Source organism: Bufo gargarizans, chromosome 3, assembly GCF_014858855.1.
Source record: "Bufo gargarizans isolate SCDJY-AF-19 chromosome 3, ASM1485885v1, whole genome shotgun sequence".
In the NCBI taxonomy this organism is placed as follows: domain Eukaryota; kingdom Metazoa; phylum Chordata; class Amphibia; order Anura; family Bufonidae; genus Bufo; species Bufo gargarizans.
This window is the reverse complement of record NC_058082.1, coordinates 247,284,501-247,307,010: the sequence shown is the minus strand read 5'-3', so window position 1 is coordinate 247,307,010 and position 22,510 is coordinate 247,284,501. Positions and strand designations below refer to the sequence as shown.

Sequence of the window (22,510 nt, the reverse complement as noted above, 5' to 3'; positions counted from 1 at the left end):
AATGAAGGAAGCAATATGGACAATCACAATAAATTAGTAAGTGGCTTGTATTAACTTTTTCTACATTATAAATACCATTTGCTGAAGTGACAAAACCCCTTTAAGCTGGCTATACCATTAGATGTATTTTGGTTAAACTTGTTCATATTATGGGGATCGGAAAACCATCTAAATTGTATAGGGGCTTCCTGACTCTTCCCCTGTGGCAGATGTTTGGGGAGGGAAGGGTCAGTCACGTTGGATTTCAGCACACGCGGGACAGGTTGATAACAGTACGTGTAGTACTTCTGGATAGAATTACAGTAAGGGAGGCAGCAGAAGAGTACATGAAGGACAGGTTGATAACAGTACGTGTAGTACTTCTGGATAGAATTACAGTAAGGGAGACAGCAGAAGAGTACATGTAGGACAGGTTGATAACAGTACGTGTAGTACTGGATAGAATTACAGTATATACAGTACATGGAGACAGCAGACGAGTACATGTAGGACAGGTTGATGGCAGTACGTGTAGTACTTCTGGATAGAATTACAGTAAGGGAGGCAGCAGAAGAGTACATGTAGGACAGGTTGATAACAGTACGTGTAGTACTTCTGGATAGAATTACAGTAAGGGAGACAGCAGAAGAGTACATGTAGGACAGGTTGATAACAGTACGTGTAGTACTTCTGGATAGAATTACAGCAAGGGAGACAGCAGAAGAGTACATGTAGGACAGGTTGATAACAGTACGTGTAGTACTGGATAGAATTACAGTATATACAGTACATGGAGACAGCAGACGAGTACATGTAGGACAGGTTGATGGCAGTACGTGTAGTACTGGATAGAATTACAGTATATACAGTACATGGAGACAGCAGACGAGTACATGTAGGACAGGTTGATGGCAGTATGTGTAGTACTTCTGGATAGAATTACAGTAAGGGAGGCAGCAGAAGAGTACATGAAGGACAGGTTGATAACAGTACGTGTAGTACTTCTGGATAGAATTACAGTAAGGGAGACAGCAGAAGAGTACATGTAGGACAGGTTGATAACAGTACGTGTAGTACTTCTGGATAGAATTACAGTATAGACAGCAGAAGAGTACATGTAGGACAGGTTGATGGCAGTACGTGTAGTACTTCTGGATAGAATTACAGTATATACAGTACACGGAGACAGCAGAAGAGTACATGTAGGACAGGTTGATAACAGTACGTGTAGTACTTCTGGATAGAATTACAGTGTATACAGTACACGGAGACAGCAGAAGAGTACATGTAGGACAGGTTGATGGCAGTACGTGTAGTACTGGATAGAATTACAGTATATACAGTACAGGGAGACAGCAGACGAGTACATGTAGGACAGGTTGATGGCAGTACGTGTAGTACTTCTGGATAGAATTACAGTATATACTGTACAGGGAGACAGCAGAAGAGTACATGTAGGACAGGTTGATGGCAGTACGTGTAGTACTTCTGGATAGAATTACAGTATATACAGTACACGGAGACAGCAGAAGAGTACATGTAGGACAGGTTGATGGCAGTACGTGTAGTATTTCTGGATAGAATTACAGTATATACAGTACACGGAGACAGCAGAAGAGTACATGTAGGACAGGTTGATGGCAGTACGTGTAGTACTTCTGGATAGAATTACAGTATATACAGTACACGGAGACAGCAGAAGAGTACATGTAGGACAGGTTGATGGCAGTACGTGTAGTACTTCTGGATAGAATTACAGTATATACAGTACACGGAGACAGCAGAAGAGTACATGTAGGACAGGTTGATGGCAGTACGTGTAGTATTTCTGGAAAGAATTACAGTATATACAGTACAGGGAGACAGCAGAAGAGTACATGTAGGACAGGTTGATAACAGTACGTGTAGTACTTCTGGATAGAATTACAGTATATACAGTACAGGGAGAAGAGTAGATGTAGGGCAGGTTGATGGCAGTACGTGTAGTACTGGATAGAATTACAGTATATACAGTACAGGGAGACAGCAGACGAGTACATGTAGGACAGGTTGATGGCAGTACGTGTAGTACTTCTGGATAGAATTACAGTGTATACAGTACACGGAGACAGCAGAAGAGTACATGTAGGACAGGTTGATAACAGTACGTGTAGTACTTCTGGATAGAATTACAGTATATACAGTACAGGGAGACAGCAGACGAGTACATATAGGACAGGTTGATGGCAGTACGTGTAGTACTGGATAGAATTACAGTATATACAGTACAGGGAGACAGCAGAAGAGTACATGTAGGACAGGTTAATGGCAGTACGTGTAGTACTTCTGGATAGAATTACAGTATATACAGTACAGGGAGACAGCAGACGAGTACATGTAGGACAGGTTGATGGCAGTACGTGTAGTACTTCTGGATAGAATTACAGTAAGGGAGACGGCAGAAGAGTACATGTAGGACAGGTTGATAACAGTACGTGTAGTACTTCTGGATAGAATTACAGCAAGGGAGACAGCAGAAGAGTACATGTAGGACAGGTTGATAACAGTACGTGTAGTACTTCTGGATAGAATTACAGTATATACAGTACACGAGTACATGTAGGACAGGCAGATGGCAGTATAGCACTGGTAATATACGGTAACTATGATAGTCCTTCTCTATCAGTGCACAGATCAGTCAATGCACTTCAGTAATACAGCGCCGTTGAATGGATCTACTTGCCCCATGTGATGCAATGAATCACAGGCATTGGTGTTGAATGACGATGGGCCCAGGAAAGACCACTGCATGTTGAATATATAGTAACCTGCACCCATTGTAATATGAGGGACATCTATATACAGGAAGTAGGGAAGCAAGCCTGAAGGTTTATTGAATTTATGCATGTGACGCCGGTATGAAAGCATAAAGCGAGTCCTATAAAACTGCTTGTCGTATACGCTCTGATACAATTATAATAGTCGCAGAAAATGGATCACAGTTTTGTGGTAAAATCTGATACGGATCCGAGGAACCCCTTGGTAATGGTGCGCACAGTGTCCCATTTGGGAGTAACACAAAGTACAAGAGCAGCGTTTAAAAAAAGAAAGATCAATATCTTTATTGTAGCGTTTATATATCATATCGCTCTCTTCAGATACAAAACCAGGTTGCATTTGGAAATAAAGCTATATTGGATATACTGTACATTCTGTAAAAAGTTAATTACAAATCTATTTATAAATCACATGCTTATGTTAATCTTAAAATATTTGCAGCCATGAAAGGAAAATGTAATCTTGCACTAAAAACTGAACCTATGTAAGTACCTGCCTTGTTTGTATCTTCCATCTATCCATCTAATGTCACCACGCTGTGACAGAACCACCAGAGACGCATGCTACAATGTGATGTCTAGATGTGGGCACCAAGGTCTTATATGAGAAAGAGACACTCGATGAAATAAATAAAAAAATAATGTGGGCGTTAATGACACTAGATGAAGATTATCATGGACAGAAACATTAAAACCTTGCTCGTTAGAGAATGTAGTTGGATAAAACTCTGCTTCAAAATATTTCTTACAACATTGTGATAAATAACATAGACACTGCTCTTCTTAAAATACTAGAAACAGGGAGCCAGCTTCCCGAGGTTTTTCCTATGAAGACAATATCCTTATCTGTAGACTGATAAATATGGAAGCAGTCTGTTAACTCTGCAACATTAATACATATCTTACATTAGTAGAACCAAGTAGAGTAGATTGAAGCTAGCGCATTGTCGATAGATCAGATGGTGGCTGATGATGCAGGCGAGTCCATGAATTCATTGTGTAATCACCATTCTTCTTACCACTTCCCGGGTATAGATATTCCACATTCATACCAGTGGACATAGCTGATGTGCGTCTGGCCTCCGATATCCCCAAATTCAACTGGCTGCTGGCGAAAGGATCTGTAAAATCCTGGGTAAATATCAAAACGTAAAGTAAATGTCAAAAGAAAATACATTTCTGAATGTTATTTGCAGCTATGTTCTGATTTCACCATGTAGATCAGGCATCTCAAACTGCGGTCCTCCAGCTGTTGTAAAACTACAACTCCCACAATGCCCTGCTGTAGGCTGATACCTGTAAGCTGTCCGGGCATGATGGGAGTTGTAGTTTTGCAACAGCTGGAGGGCCTCAGTTTGAGATGCCTGATGTAGATCATCTCAAAATGAGTATGTCATCAATGAATAGAAAATAGAAAAAAAAAATACATATTTCCCTAGCACCTAACCCATCTCCTCCCGATCCAATGCTCCTGCTAAGGAGTAGCAGATCCTCTCAACTTTACTAGCATTTGCTCGATTTTGTGTCTAAATTTAGCACTATTTTGCTTCATTTGCCATTTTCTATTTAGGCTACTTTCACACTAGCGTTTTTCTTTTCCGGCGCCGAGTTCCGTCCTAGGGGCTCAAATCCGGAAAAGAACCGATCAGTTTTATCCCTATGCATTCTGAATGGAGAGTAATCCGTTCAGGATGCATCAGGATATCTTCAGTTCAGTCTTTTTGACTGATCAGGCTTTTCAGAAAACCGTAGCATGTTGTATTTTTACCTCCGGCCAAAAATCCAGAACACTTTGACTGAACGCTGGATCAGGCCTTTTTACCATTGACGGCGCCGGGTGTTCCGTCAAACCGGATCCGGCTTTTGCATGTTAAACCCGAAAAATGTGAAAAAAAAGGTTAAAGTCCATAAATGGCGGATCCGTTTTTTCCAATGCATTTTTTCAAATGTAATCCGTTTTCACACGTTTTCCAGGATCCGGCGGGCAGTTCCAGAGACGGAATTGAACGCCGGATTCAAACAATGCTAGTGGGAAAGTAGCCTTATTGCTACATCTGATTGTAAAGCCTTATTTAGCTTGTTAACACCTTTTACCACCTTGAAGAATATTCAAGAAGATAAATAGACATAGGCCTCATGCACACAAACGTATTTTGTTTCCTTGTCCGTTCCGGGTTTTTTTTGCAGAGAGAATGCAGACACATTCATTTCAATGGGTCCGCAAAAAATGCGGACAGCACACCGCGTGCTATCCACATCCGTATGTCCATTCTGTAGCCCCACAAAAAAATAAATAACATGTCCTATTCTTGTCCGTTTTAGGCATTGTTAAAAAAAAACGAATGGCATACGGATGTCATCCGTTTTTGTTTTTTTTTGCGGATCCGCAATTTCCAGACCGCAAAACTCATACGGTCGTGTGCTTGTAGCCTTATTCTGTAAGTATTGAGGGTTTTCTAGGTCCAGTCCTCTGCCTCCAGCTTATGCTCTCCAGCTTGTTTAGCAGTGTCAGAGTCAACAGAGTTCTGAATTAATGAAGTACAAGTTACAACTTAAAAAAAAAAAAAAATTATATATGTGTATATGTATATGTCTAATCAACCTGCTCAGCTATTATGGTAAAAGATTCAGTGTAACTTCATAACTTCAGTGTAACGTACTGACTTAAATCACTACTCATTATGAGCCTGTGAGTCCAGTGGGTGCCCCTATGTCTGTATGACCACTTACACTGGGAAGGTGAGAAGGCTTTAAGTCATCGCACACCCTGAACTCTTAAATAGACGCTCCCACATTTTTTCTGTATAATTTGCTTCAGTCTGGTTTAGTTGTATCCACACAATTTGAGAACTTTCACTATGGCCAGCTTGGTGATCCCCAGTCTGATCTCAAGTGCAGAGCTTACTCTCCTGGGTAGATAGGAAATCATTATCCACTGTGTAGTTGATTTCCTGTGACCTACAGAATTACATCATCAGCTATCAAATCCCTCTTGGCAGCTCTCTGATACATCTCCTCCCCAAGAAACCCCACCCTCCGTATTCCTCGCATGGTGCTGTGTAAGGGTTGTATTAGACAGTGTCACGGAAGGTGTACAGAAAACTAGAAGACACAAAATGAAGATCCGACTGACTGGATCCAAAACTAAGAAACAAAAGGGAGAGCCCTGCATCAGACCTGGCTCTCTCCCTAACTGCTCAGCCTATGCGAAAATCCCAATGGTAGCTGATCGCATATCCTCGTACCTCGACTGTATAACACCTGAACACCCTATAATAGTGAGGGGACACGACCACCGGCTCCCTACACTTGATACGGAGGGAGTCAGGGTCACCTGGGATCCAGCAAACAGGAAAACACAAATGAACGAACAAAACTTATCTGTAGAAGACTCAGTAGTAGGATCAGCATGCACACACTCCAGGAAGAAATATAAACCGCAAAGTGATGCAGTATGGGAAGGGATTTAAAAGGGATGCAATCAGTGCAACTACATGACAGCTGAGATAGGCTAACGAGATGAGTAAATGAAAGCAAAACAAAAGGAACCTCAAGGAGGAGGTTCTGAAGGACATCTGTCAGAGCTTCTCAGATGTCTGGTGGTGACAGTACCCCTCCTTCTACGAGTGGACTCCAGACACTCAGAGCCCACCTTCTCAGGATGGGACCTATGGAAAGCCCTGATGAGACGAGTGGCCTTAATGTCCATCACTGGGACCCACATCCTCTCCTCAGGACCATAACCCTCCCAATGAACGAGGTACTGGAGAGAACCGCGGACAACACGAGAATCCACAATCCTAGAGACCTGAAATTCAAGATTACCATCAACCACAATCGGAGGAGGAGGCAAAGACGCAGGATGAGCAAGACCTGACGTAAGTGTTCCTTATGAGTTTTGAAATCAGGAGAAAAAAATCAAAATGTCATCTAGATACACTAATACAAATTTCCCCTTAATTGATAAAAAATGCTGTTCACAAAATGCTGAAAGACGGCTGGAGCATTCATCAAACCAAAAGGCATAACCAAATTCTCAAAATGGCCCTCAGGGGTATTGAAGGCCGTCTTCCATTTGTTTCCTTCTCTGACCCTGAGCAGGTTGTATGCCCCTCTTAGATCCAACTTGGAAAAAACTTTAGCCCCAACAATCTGGTTAAACAGGTCCGGGATCAGAGGAAGCAGATAAGGGTCACGAATTGTGATACTGTTCAGCTCCCTGAAATCCAGACATGGTCTTAAAGAACCATCTTTTTTCTTAACAAAGAAAAAAACAGCAGCAACAGGTGACTTCGAGGGTCGTATGTGTCCCTTTCTCAGACTGTCAGAGATATAAGCACACATAGCGACCCTTTCAGGTTGGGAGAGATTGTATAAACGAGATTTAGGCAGCTTGGCGCCTGGGGTGAGATTAATAGGGCAATCGTACTCCCTGTGCGGGGGCAAGTCCTGAACTCCACTCTCAGAGAACATATTCGAAAATTCAGAGAGAAAAGATGGTACAGTCTTAGTAGAAACCTCAGAAACAGATGTTGTGAGGCAATTCTCTCTGCAAAAGTCCCTCCAACCATTTATTTGCCTCGCTTGCCAATCAATGGTGGGGTTATGTTTAGTGAGCCAGGGTAGCCCCAACACTAGAGGAGTAGGCAACCCGCTTAGGACGAAACATGACACATCCTCAACATGAGTATCACTCACAATCAAACGGATATTGTGAACTATGCCCTTTAACGATTTCTGAGAAAGTGGAACGGAATCAATAGCAAAAACAGGTATAACCTTTCCCAAAGTGCATACCTGGAAACCAGGAGTTATAGCAAATTGACTGTCAATGAGATTGACAGCTGCTCCACTATCTACAAAAATCTCACAGAAAAATGTTCTTGCTCTCCAGCTCCACCCTGGCAGGTAGGACAAAATGGGAACTACAAGCAAACGGAAAACCTTCAATTTCCGCATCAACCTTGCCAAGAGTTACAGGTGGAACGTTTTTAGAGGATTTTTTCCTTTTTGTTACTTTATTACTCTCAAGAAACTGCCTGAATCTCCTAGAGGGACAAACATTTGCCAAATGATTTATACCCCCACAACAGAAACAAACCTTCCCATGAGGGCTGAATCTTCTATTGTCAGAGGCAATCAAACCCAGCTGCATGGGCTCCTGCTCAGAAGGGATTGAGAGCGACTGAGACCCCTGTGCACTGAATGAGACCGCCGCACTGTCCTTGGACTGAGTATGACAGGAAGGAGTGATCTCTCCTCTCTCTCTAAGACGCCTGTCAATACAAACGGCCCGAGACATGGCAGAGTCCAAGGAGGTAGGTCTCTCATAAAAGGCAAATGCATCTTTCAATCCCTCTGAAAGACCATGGCAAAATTGACTTCAGAGTGCAGCATCATTCCAACCAGTATCAGCTGCCCATCTCGGAAATTCTGAACAGTATATCTCTGCGGACTGTTTACCCTGGCATAAAAGAAATAGTCTAGACTCAGTCAAAGCAATACAATCCGGATCATCATATATCTGACCCAGGGCTAAAAAAAAAATCATCCACTAAACAGAGGGGCCGTGCCCCCACCGGCAGCGAAAAGGCCCAGGACTGAGCGTTATCCCTGAGCAGCGATATGATGATCTCCACCCTCCGATCCTCATCACCAGAGGAATGGGGAAGTAGACGAAAATGGAGTTTGCAAGCCTCTCTAAAACAAACAAAATTCTCACTACCCCCGGAGAACGTATCTGGAAGCGAGATTTTAGGCTCAGAACAAATTCCAGGAACGCAAGCAGAAACGGTCACCTTAAACTGAGAGACAGTTTTCCGGAGATCTTCTACCTCCAGTGAAAGACCCTACATGTGGTCAATCAAGGTTGAAATCGGATTCATGCTTAAGACGGTTTTGGCAGTTTATAATGTCACGGAAGGTGTACAGAAACCTAGAAGACACAAAATGAAGATCCGACTGACTGGATCCAAAACTAAGGAACAAAAGGGAGAGCCCTGCATCAGACCTGGCTCTCTCCCTAACTGCTCAGCCTATGCAAAAATCCCAATGGTAGATGATCGCATATCCTCGTACCTCGACTGTATAACACCTGAACACCCTATAATAGTGAGGGGACACGACCACCGGCTCCCTACACTTGATACGGAGGGAGTCAGGGTCACCTGGGATCCAGCAAACAGGAAAACACAAATGAACGAACAAAACTTATCTGTAGAAGACTCAGTAGTAGGATCAGCATGCACACACTCCAGGAAGAAATATAAACCGCAAAGTGATGCAGTATGGGAAGGGATTTAAAGGGATGCAATCAGTGCAACTACATGACAGCTGAGAGAGGCTAACAAGATGAGTAAATGAAAGCAAAACAAAAGGAACCGCAAGGAGGAGGTTCTGAAGGACATCTGTCAGAGATTCTCAGATGTCTGGTGGTGACAGACAGCCTGATTCTGCAGGCGATTGTCGGGAAGGAAGTGTCCAGGATGAACAATTCCTGAAGAGAGAGGCAAGGGGTGGATGAAAAAAAAAAGTGGTGGAAAAAGCATGGGATATATTCTCCACTTTCGGGAGCATTCAGCTCAGTGCACAGATGTACTATTGACCACACAGGACATCCAGACAATCTATCACAGGGATGCCCAACCTGCGGCCCTCCAGCTGTTGCACAACTACAACTCCCGGCATGCCCCAATAGCTGTAGGCTGTTCAGGCATGCTGAGAGTTGTAGTTTTTCAACAGCTGGAGTGCTGCAGGTTGGACATCCCTGGTCTATCCCAATATACCTGATTAAATTCTCATTCCCTTGCTCACTTGTTGACCTTTCTTTAAAATCTCAATGTCTTATCAGAGTTATTATCAGAACTAATTATTTATACAAACCCACTACATAGCTACCCCTAGATAAAATTACTGTATACTACTTATAGAAACATAGAAACATAGAATGTGTCGGCAGATAAGAACCATTTGGCCCATCTAGTCTGCCCAATATACTAAATACTATGGATAGCCCCTGGCCCTATCTTATATGAAGGATGGCCTTATGCCTATCCCATGCATGCTTAAACTCCTCCACTGTATTTGCAGCTACCACTTCTGCAGGAAGGCTATTCCATGCATCCACTACTCTCTCAGTAAAGTAATACTTCCTGATATTACTTTTGAACCTTTGCCCCTCTAATATAAAACTATGTCCTCTTGTAGCAGTTTTTCTTATTTTAAATATTCTCTCCTCTTTTACCTTGTTGATTCCCTTTATGTATTTAAAAGTTTCTATCATATCCCCTCTGTCTCGTCTTTCTTCCAAGCTATACATGTTAAGGTCCTTTAATCTTTCCTGGTAAGTTTTATCCTGCAATCCATGTACCAGTTTAGTAGCTCTTTTCTGAACTCTCTCCAAAGTATCAATATCCTTCTGGAGATATGGTCTCCAGTACTGAGCACAATACTCCAAATGAGGTCTCACTAGTGCTCTGTAGAGCGGCATGAGCACCTCCCTCTTTCTACTGGTAATTCCTCTTGCTATACACCCAAGCATTCTGCTAGCATTTCCTGCTGCTCTGTGACATTGTCTGCCTACCTTCTGAAATAATGATCCCTAAATCCCTTTCCTCAGATACTGAGGTTAGGACTGTATCACTGATTTTATATTCTGCTCTTGGGTTTTTACGTCCCAGGTGCATTATCTTGCACTTATCAACATTAAATTTTAGTTGCCAGATTTTTGACCATTCCTCTAGTTTTCCTAAGTCCTTTTCCATTTGGTGTATTCCTCCAGGAACATCAACCCTGTTACAAATCTTTGTGTCATCAGCAAAAAGACACACCTTACCATTGAGGCCTTCTGCAATTTCACTGATAAATATATTAAACAATATGGGTCCCAGAATAGATCCCTGAGGTACCCCACTGGTAACAAGACCTTGGTCTGAATATACTCCATTGACTACAACCCTCTGTTGCCTGTCCCTCAGCCACTGCCTAATCCATTCAACAGTATGGGAGTCCAAGCCCAATGACTGCACTTTATTGATAAGCCTTCTATGTGGGACAGTATCAAAAGCTTTACTAAAGTTTAGAAAAGCAATGTCTACTGCACCTCCTCCATCTATTATTTTAGTCATCCAATCAAAAAAAATCAATAAGATTAGTTTGACATGATCTCCCTGAAGTAAACCCATGCTGTTTTTCATCTTTCAATCCATGGGATTTTAGATCGTCCACAATCCTCTCCTTAAGTATGGTTTCCATTAATTTCCCCACTATTGATGTCAGGCTTACTGGCCTATAGTTGCCCGATTCCTCCCTACTACCTTTCTTGTGAATGGGCACAACATTTGCTAATTTCCAATCTTCTGGGACGACTCCTGTTGCCAGTGATTGGTTAAATAAATCTGTTAATGGTTTTGCTAGTTCACCGCTGAGCTCTTTTAATAGCTTTGGGTGTATCCCATCAGGCCCCTGTGACTTATTTGTATTCATTTTAGACAGTTGACTTAGAACATCTTCCTCTGTAAAGACACATGCGTCAAAAGATTCATTAGTCTTCTTTCCTAACTGAGGTCCTTCTCCTTCATTTTCCTTTGTAAAAACTGAACAGAAGTATTCATTGAGGCAGTCAGCTATTTCTTTATCTTCTTCCATATACCTTCCTTCTTTAGTTTTTAATTTGGTAATTCCTTGTTTTAGTTTCCTTTTTTCATTTATGTATCTGAAGAATGCCTTATCGCCTTTTTCCCCTGACTGAGCTAATTTCTCTTCTGCCTGTGCTTTAGAAGCTCTTATAACTTGTTTGGCCTCTCTCTGCCTAATCTTATAAATTTGTCTGTCATCCTCGTTTTTTTTTTTTTATAATTCCTAAATGCTATCTTTTTGTTTTTAATGATTTTGGCCACTTCTGCTGAGTACCACAGTGGTCTCTTCCTTTTTTTGCTTTTACTGACAAGCCTAATGCAATTTTCTGTTGCCTTCAATAGTGCCACTTTTAAGTAGTCCAATTTCTCCTGGACTCCAATGATACTGTTCCAGTCTGATAGGGACTCGTATACCACTAATCTAGTTTTAGAAAAGTCAGTTTTTCTAAAATCTAAAACTTTTGTTTTTGTGTGGTGTGACTCGGTCACTGTACTTAAAGTAAACCACACTGACTGGTGATCACTAGATCCCAAGCTATCCCCTACAGTAATATCAGATACCAAATTCCCATTTCTGAATACTAAATCTAAAATGGCCTCCTTCCGGGTTGGCTCCTCCACTACTTGCTGTAGAGATAAACCCAGTAGGGAATTTAGAATATCTGTACTATCTGTTCTGTACTGGCAGAACTAGCTATTTTGGTTTTCCAGTTTACATCTGGAAGATTGAAGTCTCCCATAATGATAACTTCCCCCTTCAATGTCATTTTAGCTATTTCCTCAACTAGTTAGGAATATTTGGCTTGTGGGTGAAATTTCCGGATGAACCTAAAATGCACTCTAACTTTTACAGGTAAACTTAAAGGGAACCTGTCATCAACTTTATGCTGACCTCACTGAGGGCAGCATAAATTAGGGACAGAAATGCTGATTTCAGCGATGTGTCACTCATGAGCTAAAAGTAAGTGGTTGCCGAGAACCAGCATCATAATCATTGCAGCCCAGGCCTGGAAAAGAGTCAGATCTACCTGAGAAGAGTCCTGGTTATTCATAATCCCCTGCACTGTCACCCATCTGCTGATGATTGGCAGTTGTCTCCTAGAGAGATGGGGAGAAAACTAGGTAGAAGCCTGTCAGTCATCAGCAGGTGGGCAGGAAGTGCAGGAGATTAGGAATAACCAGGACTCTTCTCAGGTAGATTTGACTATTTTCAATGCCTGGGCTGCAATGATTATAATGTTGGTTCTCGGCAACCACTTACTTTTAACTTATAAATGACAGACCGCTGAAATCAACTCACCTGTCTCTAATTTATTCTGTTAGTATTGGCAGCGTGAAGTTGATGACAGGTTCCCTTTAATGTGATCTTCTTCAAACTTCTGAATGCTTGTGTCCAACTGTTCAGTGTTTTAGTCCCTTTTACACAACTTGCTGTTCTCTAACAAGGAGCTTAACAGCAAAATTTAGAACAGGTGTTTGATCCATAAATCGCCCAATAAATGTCCTGGTTCGATTAAAATTGGTATTTAAACAGTCCTCCTCATCATGCTGTTCACATTTTGACATTATGAGACCAACACGACACCTAACAATTGATAAACATTACCTCACCATTGTAAGGCTTCAAGCGGGATGTTCTTAGACCGAAGTGGCCGCTGAGCTTAGAGTATCATCAGCAGGTTGCAACAGAGATACAGAGAGACTGGAAGAGTAACAGAAAGGCATAGAAGTGGACATCCTTTGGCCACATCCCACACTGATGACCACTTCATTGTGAACAATGCCCTGTGGAACCGGATGATGAATGCCACACAAGTCCAAGCACATTTAAGGGAGGTGAGAGGCACCCAAGTGTCACATCAGACCATTGAAAACCATTGACATCAGCCTGGTCTAAGTGCTAGACGACCTGCAAGGGTACCTGACCACAGGCATCATCGTTTTCCATGGGGCAGGGAGCATCTAAACTGGATGAGGGACCAATGGGTCTCAGTGCTGTTCACTGATGAAAGTCGATTCACACTGAGCAGAAATTATGGCCACCAACGATGTTTGAGACATTAAGGAGAGCGCTATGCATCAGCCACTGTTGTCACCAGACGAGCCTTTGGTGGTGGTGGTATAGTGTGGGCAGGTGTGTTTAGTCAATACAGAACTGTGCTACACTTTATGAATGGTAGAGTAACAAGCCCATACTACTTGAATAACATCATTAATCCAGTCATTGTGCCTCTGTATGAACAACACAGGCCTAATTTCATCTTCATGGACGACAATGCGACTGGGGTACCCCAAATGGAGTGGCCTGCACTTTTTCCAGACCTGAGTCTCATTAAAAACCTACCGGATCAGCTCAGTCACTGTGTAGAGGCTTATAACTCTGTACCCCAGAACCTCAATGACCCAAGGGCCGCTCTTCAAGAAGAGTGGGATGCCATGCCTCAGCAGACAATAAGTTCACTTGTGAACAGCATGAGACGTCAATGTCAAGCTTTAATTGATGCTCAAGGCCACATGACCAGCATGCTTCTACTTAAATGCCTGACTTTCATGATATAATATCACTGTAGTGTGAACTTTTTACATTTTCCATAAATTTCACCCGAAAGCCAAATATCCCTAACCTTTTGTAAGTAGTGTATGTTATCCCTTAAGCCTTATTCTCACGGTGCAGTTATCGTTTTCCCTTTTTGCTTAAAACCAGGGTTGGGTTTAACAAGTTGGGAATAATAAGCAAAGGCATATCTAGGTTTTTTTTCCACAGTCCTTTCCTGGCTTTAGCTAAAAATAAAAAAATAAATCTAAAACTTTACCAAACCACATTGTGTGATCCAGGAATTACACAAGTTGATAATAAATCTCATTAAAGTATTTTGTAATCTTGTCTTCTTCTCTGTAACATAACATGATACTCAATGCTGGAATCCTATCACTGAACTCCATGTGTATGAACGCATTTTGGAAGAACTGATCAGTCATGCACTGTACCAAATCGCCCATGACAAGAAAATATCATATTTTTAAAATGCTTTGATGAATAACAATAACTTACATGTTTGTATAATTTGTTATTCCCATGGGTTTGTGCAGTATGCTTCTAATTAACCCCCTTATTACAGGACATTATTTCCTGGAACCAAGACCGAGCACTAATATCATAGACGGATCTGTCTGCCTCATGTTTTCCTTACATTTTCACGTGATTAAATGACACTCTATATTTTACTAAGTACGGCTTACCATATTCATTATATCAGTGTGGATGGATATTTGGGATAACATACACCATGTTTTCATTCTACAGCTACTTTCTATAGTCTGTATTACTTTTACCTTACAGTTGAGATGAGTTAAACACCGTGGAGTAAAATAGGAATTCTTTTCTTTATTTCCGGAATTACTTTATATGATTAGAGAATACAAACCACAGATGAATGATGATTACATCCTTTTTACATTTACCATTTTTAGTGTATTGTAGGGAACAGAATGTCAGTATGGCATAAAACCAATGCTGTGGCCCAACACTACTGGTAAGTATAATCTGAACATCAGCTTGACTTATACATTTCCCTTCTTTATTCAAGATCCAATCCTTCTTCAGAAAGATAATGTAATGGACAGCGCATCTCCTGGCTATGATCTGCAAAGTGCCTAATTTACCATCCTAATAACCATACTGAGGGACAAAAAGGAGTAGTGGTGAACGGTTATAGAACTTTGTGCTTTACCTTTTTTGGGATTCAGCTCATTGGGCCGTAGCTGCTCTCCTGTCCTCCCTTCAAGGAATGAGTCCACAAACTGGCAGTGATCTTCCCCAAATCCTGACTGATCACCTATATTATAAAATGTGCCTGAAAAAACGTAACATAATTCACTTTAGCTTTTGTATTCCAAATTTGCCAATTAGGATCTTAAAGTATCAAAAGATGAGGATAATATTTGAAGTCAGTTTAGCCGTTACACCTAGAGGCCCAGCTTCCCCTGCAACCGCCGTGGCCTCTTTAGAAGTCAGGTCCTGGCGAGATAACATTTACACTGCCTGACCCTGTCAATCAAAGTGCAGACGTTGAGACAGTTGCAGAGAGAGCTGAGCATTACACCACACTCAATTGCTCCTAGAGGCTCATTTGCATATATTAAAACTAAATTTTTCTCAGCAACGTGTGCACATATGAACATGGGACCAACACAGATGCCTTCAGCTGCCAAGTGGGTGAGCACAGCAGGGGTGGACTGGAACTTAAAGTAGCCATGGAAAAACCTAAAAGTGGCCCTATTTTGTAGTGGGGCCCAAACTGACGGAAGGCGGGGTAAACACAAGTAGGCAGGGACAGCAATACCATATTGTGGCACATTATACCACCTCAGCAGAGCCAAATACCACAGTGCATCACAAATACTGTCCCTCTATGGTGGCCTGTTCAAGATGCAACGTTCTGTCCTCCTACTCCAGTTGCCCAAGGATGGCAATACAGTTAAATTCAGAAGTCAGGAGGGGAGCATCAGAATATTTTTTTTTACCATGGGTGGCAGTCGTGAGGAGGGCTTAGGTGGCCCCCTGGGAATTGGCCCACTGGGGAGTTTCCCTGTGGGGTCTATGACTAGTCCACCCCTGCAGGTTAGGCCGTTTCATAGGTATAAATCTGCTGACTGAGGGCCCTTAACACTTTTATCTAGAAATGCTACACCAGTTTTTTACACCACTTCCTACTGGAGTGAGTTCTCTAATAAAAAAAAAAAAGCTACAGTGATATATATGGAATGAAACTAAGTAACATAGCTAACCACAGCTACTTTGCTGCCAGCTTTTTAAAACTGGAGTGAGTGGTGTAAAAATGCAAAAAGCCGCAAATTGTTGTGTAAATGAGCCTAAGGGTGCTTTCACACTAGCGGCAGGATGGATCCGACAGGCTGTTCACCCTGTCAGATCCGGACCGCCGCTCCGTCCCGATTGACTATAATGGGGACAGGGGCGGAGGTCCAGGGCGCAGCACGGCAGTGAGAGGCCACCGGACTAAAAGGTTGTACATGTATTATAGGGTGAACAGCCTGTCGGATCCGTCCTGCCGCTAGTGTGAAAGTAGCCTAAAAAAAGTCACAAAATCCAAAAGTCACAAAAAGCCAAAATTCTGGACTGCAGGGTTTAATAAATCCCCCCGCCTAAATCTTTACAACGAAAAGTTTATTTTTTGATGCATTTGTTAATAAACTAATTGTTTGATGTAATTTTCCATTTAAGCTACCCATACAAATAAGAATTTCAGCTAACTGTTGTTGGAAAATTATATGGGATTGTTTGCCCTGTCCAAACACAGGCTAATGTCTGCCAAAAATGCCATGTATCAGGTTGGATTACTTCACCCATGACCCCCCTAAAGTGGAGGAAAATGTAATTGCGTGTTATGGGGCGAATACTTATAAGCACTTCCTTTATGGAGGTGCTTATTACTGCAGGAAGTCCAGGGAGCGGTGAATGCAGCGCACCCTGTGTGGGCTCGGTACTTACTGCTTCCTGGTTTTCATCAGCCACATGCTGTACTGTGACCTACGCATAGAGTGACCTTATGGTGTGCGGCATCGGGTCATAGCACAGCGCGGCAGGAAGAGCAGGAGCTGGATCTCAGGAGTGGCGGCGGCATCCAGAGCAGGAGAGGTAAGTTCATTTTTTTATTTTTCTCTGATCTGAGGTCTAATTAATGTGGGGGTCTGATCTGAAGTCTGATTAAGAGTCTTAGAAACATTGGGGGTCTGATCTGATGTCTGAATGGGGGTCTTAGAAACATTGGGGGTCTAATCTGATGCCTGAATGGGGTTCTTATTAACATTGGGGTTCTGATCTGAGGTCTGATTGTTTTTTTTAAAATTAACATTGGGGGGTCTGTATCGAGGTCTGATTAACACTGGGGGTCTTATGGGGCTCTGAGCTGACGTCTGATTAATATTGTGGGTCTGATTGGGGTTTTGAGATGAGGTCTGACTCACATTGGGGTCAGACCTCAACTCATGCCATGGCACTGGCATTGCGTAGGCACAGAAACTGTGCCCATGTGGCCTGGAGGCTGCCAAACTCAGCTGTGCTCTCACTCTGACGGCTGAGATCAGAAAATCCTCAATGAGTCAATGAGGCTGGTAATGTAAAGGGGGAGAGGCTTTTTGGTAGTGTTAGGGCTCATGCACACGACCGTATGTATTTTGCAGTCCGCCCCTAATAGAACAGTACTATCCTTGTCCATAATGCGGACAATAATAGGACATGTTCTATTTTTTTGTGGAACAGAAATACGGACATACGGAAACGAATTACACACAGAGTACCTTCAGTTTTTTTTTGCGGACACATTGAAATGAATGGTTCCGTATACAGTCCGCAAAAAACGGAACTGACACGGAAAGAAAATACGTTCGTGTGCATGAGCCCTTAAAGGGATCCACATTGACACTGTCTTTGCTAGTACCTTATATGAGCAGATAGTTCACTGGAACATAGTATAGGTTTAGTATATCTAGTTGTATGGTTTATAGATGTCATATTTAGCAGACACAAGGTAAATACTGGAAAGTGGAAAGAAATCAATAAAGAAAATTTCCCTATGAGGAAAATAAATTTTAAAAAAATCTGAAAAAAGAATTACAAAGTTATAGGACAGTTTTTCAAATAATAACACATAGGCCCTGATTTATCAAGACCGTGATGTACTGTTCATGCGCTGCTGACCTGCACACTACAAAAACCCAGAAAGAGGGCTCCCTGGCTGAAAACATCCGGTATGACGATTGGCTGCAGGTGTCGTCATACGTCATGGCAAATGGCGCAAGGGAATCTGGTCACCGCCATGGCCAGCAAACCAGATGTTTTCAGTGAAGGGAGCCCAGGGGATCATCACAGGCCAAGCAAGTATCTTTCCTTTATACGTCTGGCCAAGTGGTGTGTTTGCCCCCCCGATTCTTGCACAACCCCTTTAATTACTAACATGTTTATAAGATTCATTTACAGTATATCGCAGACTGATCAGATGAGATCAAATTATAAAAGGGACCTTTCCATGTGCAGCAATATAAAGAGTATTACCTGCGAGGGTATCACTGAGGTAAATCTTATATCTGAGAGAGTTACAGAGCTGAATGCCAACAAACTTCTTATACCAGGTTCTCTTGACAAATTGTTTTCCTCTGCAATCTGAATAGGAATCTGATTTGAATTTAATTTCTGTCCATATAGCATCCTTTCCTCCTGTACAAAACAAACTGAGCTTCAGTAACAGCATAGAAATCAAAATGTAACTGAGTGGAAATGGATGCCAGAAAAGAATTACATTATATTAAATATGGAATATTTATAACACTTCCTGAAAATGAACATTTTTACAATATGGCAATGCTGGAGGGTGTTACATGTGGTGATCAAAGTTCCAAGATTGTTTATTTATGTACAGACGGCACTGTTTCTTGTCTTCTCTCTTAAGCCTCATGCACACGACCGTGCAGTTTTTTCTGGATCCGCAAAAAATGGAAGCCGCCCGTGTGCCTTCCGCAATTTCCATTGTAGACATGCCTATTCTTGTCCGCAAAACAGACAAGATTAGGACATGCTATATTTTTTTTGCGGGGCCTCGCAACGGAGCAACAGATGTGGACAGCACACGGAGTGCTGTCCGCATCTTTTTCGGCCCCATTGAAGTGAATGGGTACGCACCCGGCTCGGATGCTGACCTGAAAAACGGTCGTGTGCATGAGGCCTTACAGGGCTGTTGATTGGGTGTTGATGAAGTGTTCGGTATGCCTGCTAGACGAAGGCATGTGCCATTTGTGCAATTGACGGACTTTGAAAAAGGATGAACAGTGGGACTCTGAGAAGCTGGATGGTCTATCCATCAAATCTCAGACGGAGTTGGATGATAAGTTTCTGTAGTGCATCGGTGGGTCGACCATGGTCAGAGGAGGGCATTCACACACATAGTAAGGCTTCTGAATGGTCAAGACAGATGCACAACAAGATGGCTGATAAAGAAGAGTTGCTATGTCTCAAAGGACAGCCACGGCATCACAAATCGGTTCTGCAGTGGCCTCTGCAATGGTCACCTGGTCCATTAGCTGGACTGCATTCACACCCTCCACTAGCTCGTTAGCCATTGACCTCTCCCGTCACCAAGAGCGTTTGCACCGAGGCCACGAGACAGCCCATGGGAGGCATGAATGGCAAACAATAGTGTTATGTATATGAGATTATGGAGTGCCTGAGATTATAATTAGGATTCTGCTAATGGACTTGCATATTTAGTCCTACTCACACTTTGCACACTTTATCCTTCTCTCACACAAGTCCTCATACAGTTTTGTTGATGGAAAAATAAAGCAGGGCCATCTGAATGTCGTAATAGGTTTTTGTTTAGTTTTTTACCATAAAGCCTGCTGTTATGTGCGCAGTGTAAAAAACTGAATGCGGTATTGATCGGGAGAACGTTACAACCTTAATCGCTGTCTGAATGTGGGTTGACTGTTCATAAAATGAATACTATGTAGATGAGTGAGGGGCACAACAAATGAACTTCTACAGAGAGAAAACTGTAACAAAATGAACTAAACTTACTCTAGTACAACAGTGCGCTAATTATTGTTATATTGATGTGTATGGAACAAACCTTTATCTTCAACAAAATAAAGTTCATTCACATTTAAAACTTGCCATTCTTGAAGAAGTCTCTGTACATTGGATCAACCTCAAAAAGCATTTTTCAATTTTTTTTTTATATTTTTGTAGTCATTCTGATTTTTTCCATTAGTTTTTAAATTGATTGTATGGAGGAATCTTGGATAGGATATCCTGCAGCTTGGAGTAGCAGCTAGCACAGCACTGTCCAGCGCATACAGATCACTCAATCACTGTTACATTTTATGCCATATATTAAGCACATTTGTTTAACAATAGTAATTTATTCACATGGTATTGAAGTTGATATCAAGAACTGTACATTAGTGCTATAGTGGCAAGCCCTCCGCCATTCTGCCTTTTCTGGCTTGGATCTGCTGGACTTCTCCTCTTCCTTCCCAGCTGGTCCGACCGATGGAGTAGCTCCCAGGTTATTTATGGAGGCCGCGGCCTGCTTCTTGTCAACACTGCCTCTCTCTGCCTATAGGGGGTGAATGTGTGCATTCTCTGGCTCTTAAAGGGCCAGTCTGTTCACACCTTAATCTTTCCCAGCCAATGGCTGGTTACCTAAGGTACCTTTTCCTGTGGAAGGGTGCCTGAGCAGGAGGTTCCAGTTTACTAGTTCCTGCAAAGGAGTGTTGTTTACATTAGTTTGTCCGTGTACTGACTACTGCCTGTTTCTTGGATTTTGACCCTTTGCTGCCTGACCTGACTTCTGTCTGATCTCTGTATTAACTCTAAGCTGCTTGCCCTGACCTTGGACTGCTTACTGGATTTCACAAACCCTGTCTGCCCAGAACTTGGCTTGTCCCTGACTACAGTGTTTCCTGATGTTTGGTGTTCCACGCTGGTATTTCTTGACCCTCATGGGTCAGCAGTCATTTGAACAGACACTACTCAGAGAGGTATTGGCTTGGTAGTTCCCCTGTAGCAGAGTCCAGATCCCTGTATAGGGGTTAAAGGGTGAAAACCAGGGGGGTCACTTAGATAATGCCATTGGGAGCAGCCTCAAGCCAAATCTGTTCAAGTGACACAGTGGGTCCATATCCGTCCCGTAACATTTATTAATACATATTTGACATGATATAAAGCATATTGGAGGCCAAAGCCAGAATATGTAGTAGTTTTAATATACAGGCACAGGCTTAGGCTAATAAAATCACTCTTTTCCACACATGCAGTGCAGAATTTCATTTTACAGACCACATGTCTGCAACAAAACTGATGTCATTCTGGAATGTACCTCCTTTGTTCTGTCATCTCTGTAAATCTTATTTATTTTCTCTCAGTGCCATGGCTCCAATTTGGAATATCATGGGGATATTTACATTGCATTTGGAAAGTCTTCAGACCCTTTCCCCTTTTTTTCGCATAGAATGTCAGGAATCATTGTTAATTTATTAAAATGAAAAAATAAAATATTGCATTGACATAAGAACTCAGACCCTTTACTCTGTTCTTAGTTGAAGCACTTTTGCCACAAGGTTTGCAGACCTGGATTTGGAGATCTTCTGCCATTTTTCTCTGCAGATCTTTTTAAGTTTTGTCAGGTAGGATGTGGACCATCAGTGAACAGCCATTTACAGGTCTCTCCAGAGATGTTTGATTTGGTTCAAGTCAGGGCTCTTGCTGGGCCACTCAAGGATATTCACAGAGTTGTCGCTAAGCCACTCCTGTGTTGTTTTGGCTGTGTGCTTAGGGTCACTGTCTTGTTGGAAGGTGAGTCAGTCCAGTCTGAGGTCCAGAGCACTCTAGATAAGGTTTTCATAAGGAATATCTCTGTACTTTGCTCCATTCAGCTTTCTCTTAACCCTGAGCATTCACCCTGTCCCAGCCATTTAAAAACACCCCCACAACCATACTTCACTGTAGGTGTGGTATTGGGCAGGTGATGAGCAGTGCCTGGTTTCCTCTAGACACAATGCTTAGAATTTAATCCAAAATTTTAATCTTGGTTTCTTCAGACCAAATAATCTTTTCTGAGAGTCCTTTAGGTGCTTTTTTTCTTTCATGTGTCTGTTACTGAGGATAATCTTTTTTCTGGTCACTCTGCCATAAAGTGCAGATTGGTGGAGTGATGGTTGATCTTCTGGAAGTTTCTTCCATCTGCAAACAGGATCTTTGGAACTCAGCCAGAGTGACAAAAGGCTTCCGTTTTGTTTTCCCTCCTAAAATTCCGTTATATTCCATTAAAACTCGTTATAACGGAACATATAATGGAATTCTCTAACGGAATTCTCTAACGCCAATGTAAACTTGTCCTAAGCTGGATTCAAGGCATCGCACCCAGTCAGAATACTACTCCGTACTGATGGGGGCAAGCACCCTGAAACAGCTGTCTACGAATTGACATCTATTTTGGCTATATTCCCTTGTCAAATCCCAAGGATTAGAGAGTCAGATTTTGACTCATAGGGAGCTGCCTCCAA

The 22,510-nt window shown here is 42.2% G+C and overlaps 1 protein-coding gene across 7 annotated transcripts in view; it reads right to left on the bottom strand.

The window, feature by feature from the left end:
- Nucleotides 1-3,054: 3,054 nt before the first annotated feature.
- Nucleotides 3,055-22,510, bottom strand: part of LOC122930979 (ABI family member 3 binding protein) — a 407,440-nt gene continuing 387,984 nt past the window's right edge. For all 7 annotated transcript variants that reach the window (XM_044284793.1, XM_044284797.1, XM_044284795.1 and 4 more), the window contains 3 exons: nt 18,504-18,665; nt 15,163-15,285; nt 3,055-3,926 (listed from right to left, as the gene is read on the bottom strand). In XM_044284793.1, coding sequence (XP_044140728.1) covers nt 3,811-3,926; nt 15,163-15,285; nt 18,504-18,665 — 401 coding nt within the window. In that variant the 3' untranslated portion in view covers nt 3,055-3,810. The remainder of the gene's footprint in view (nt 3,927-15,162; nt 15,286-18,503; nt 18,666-22,510) is intronic.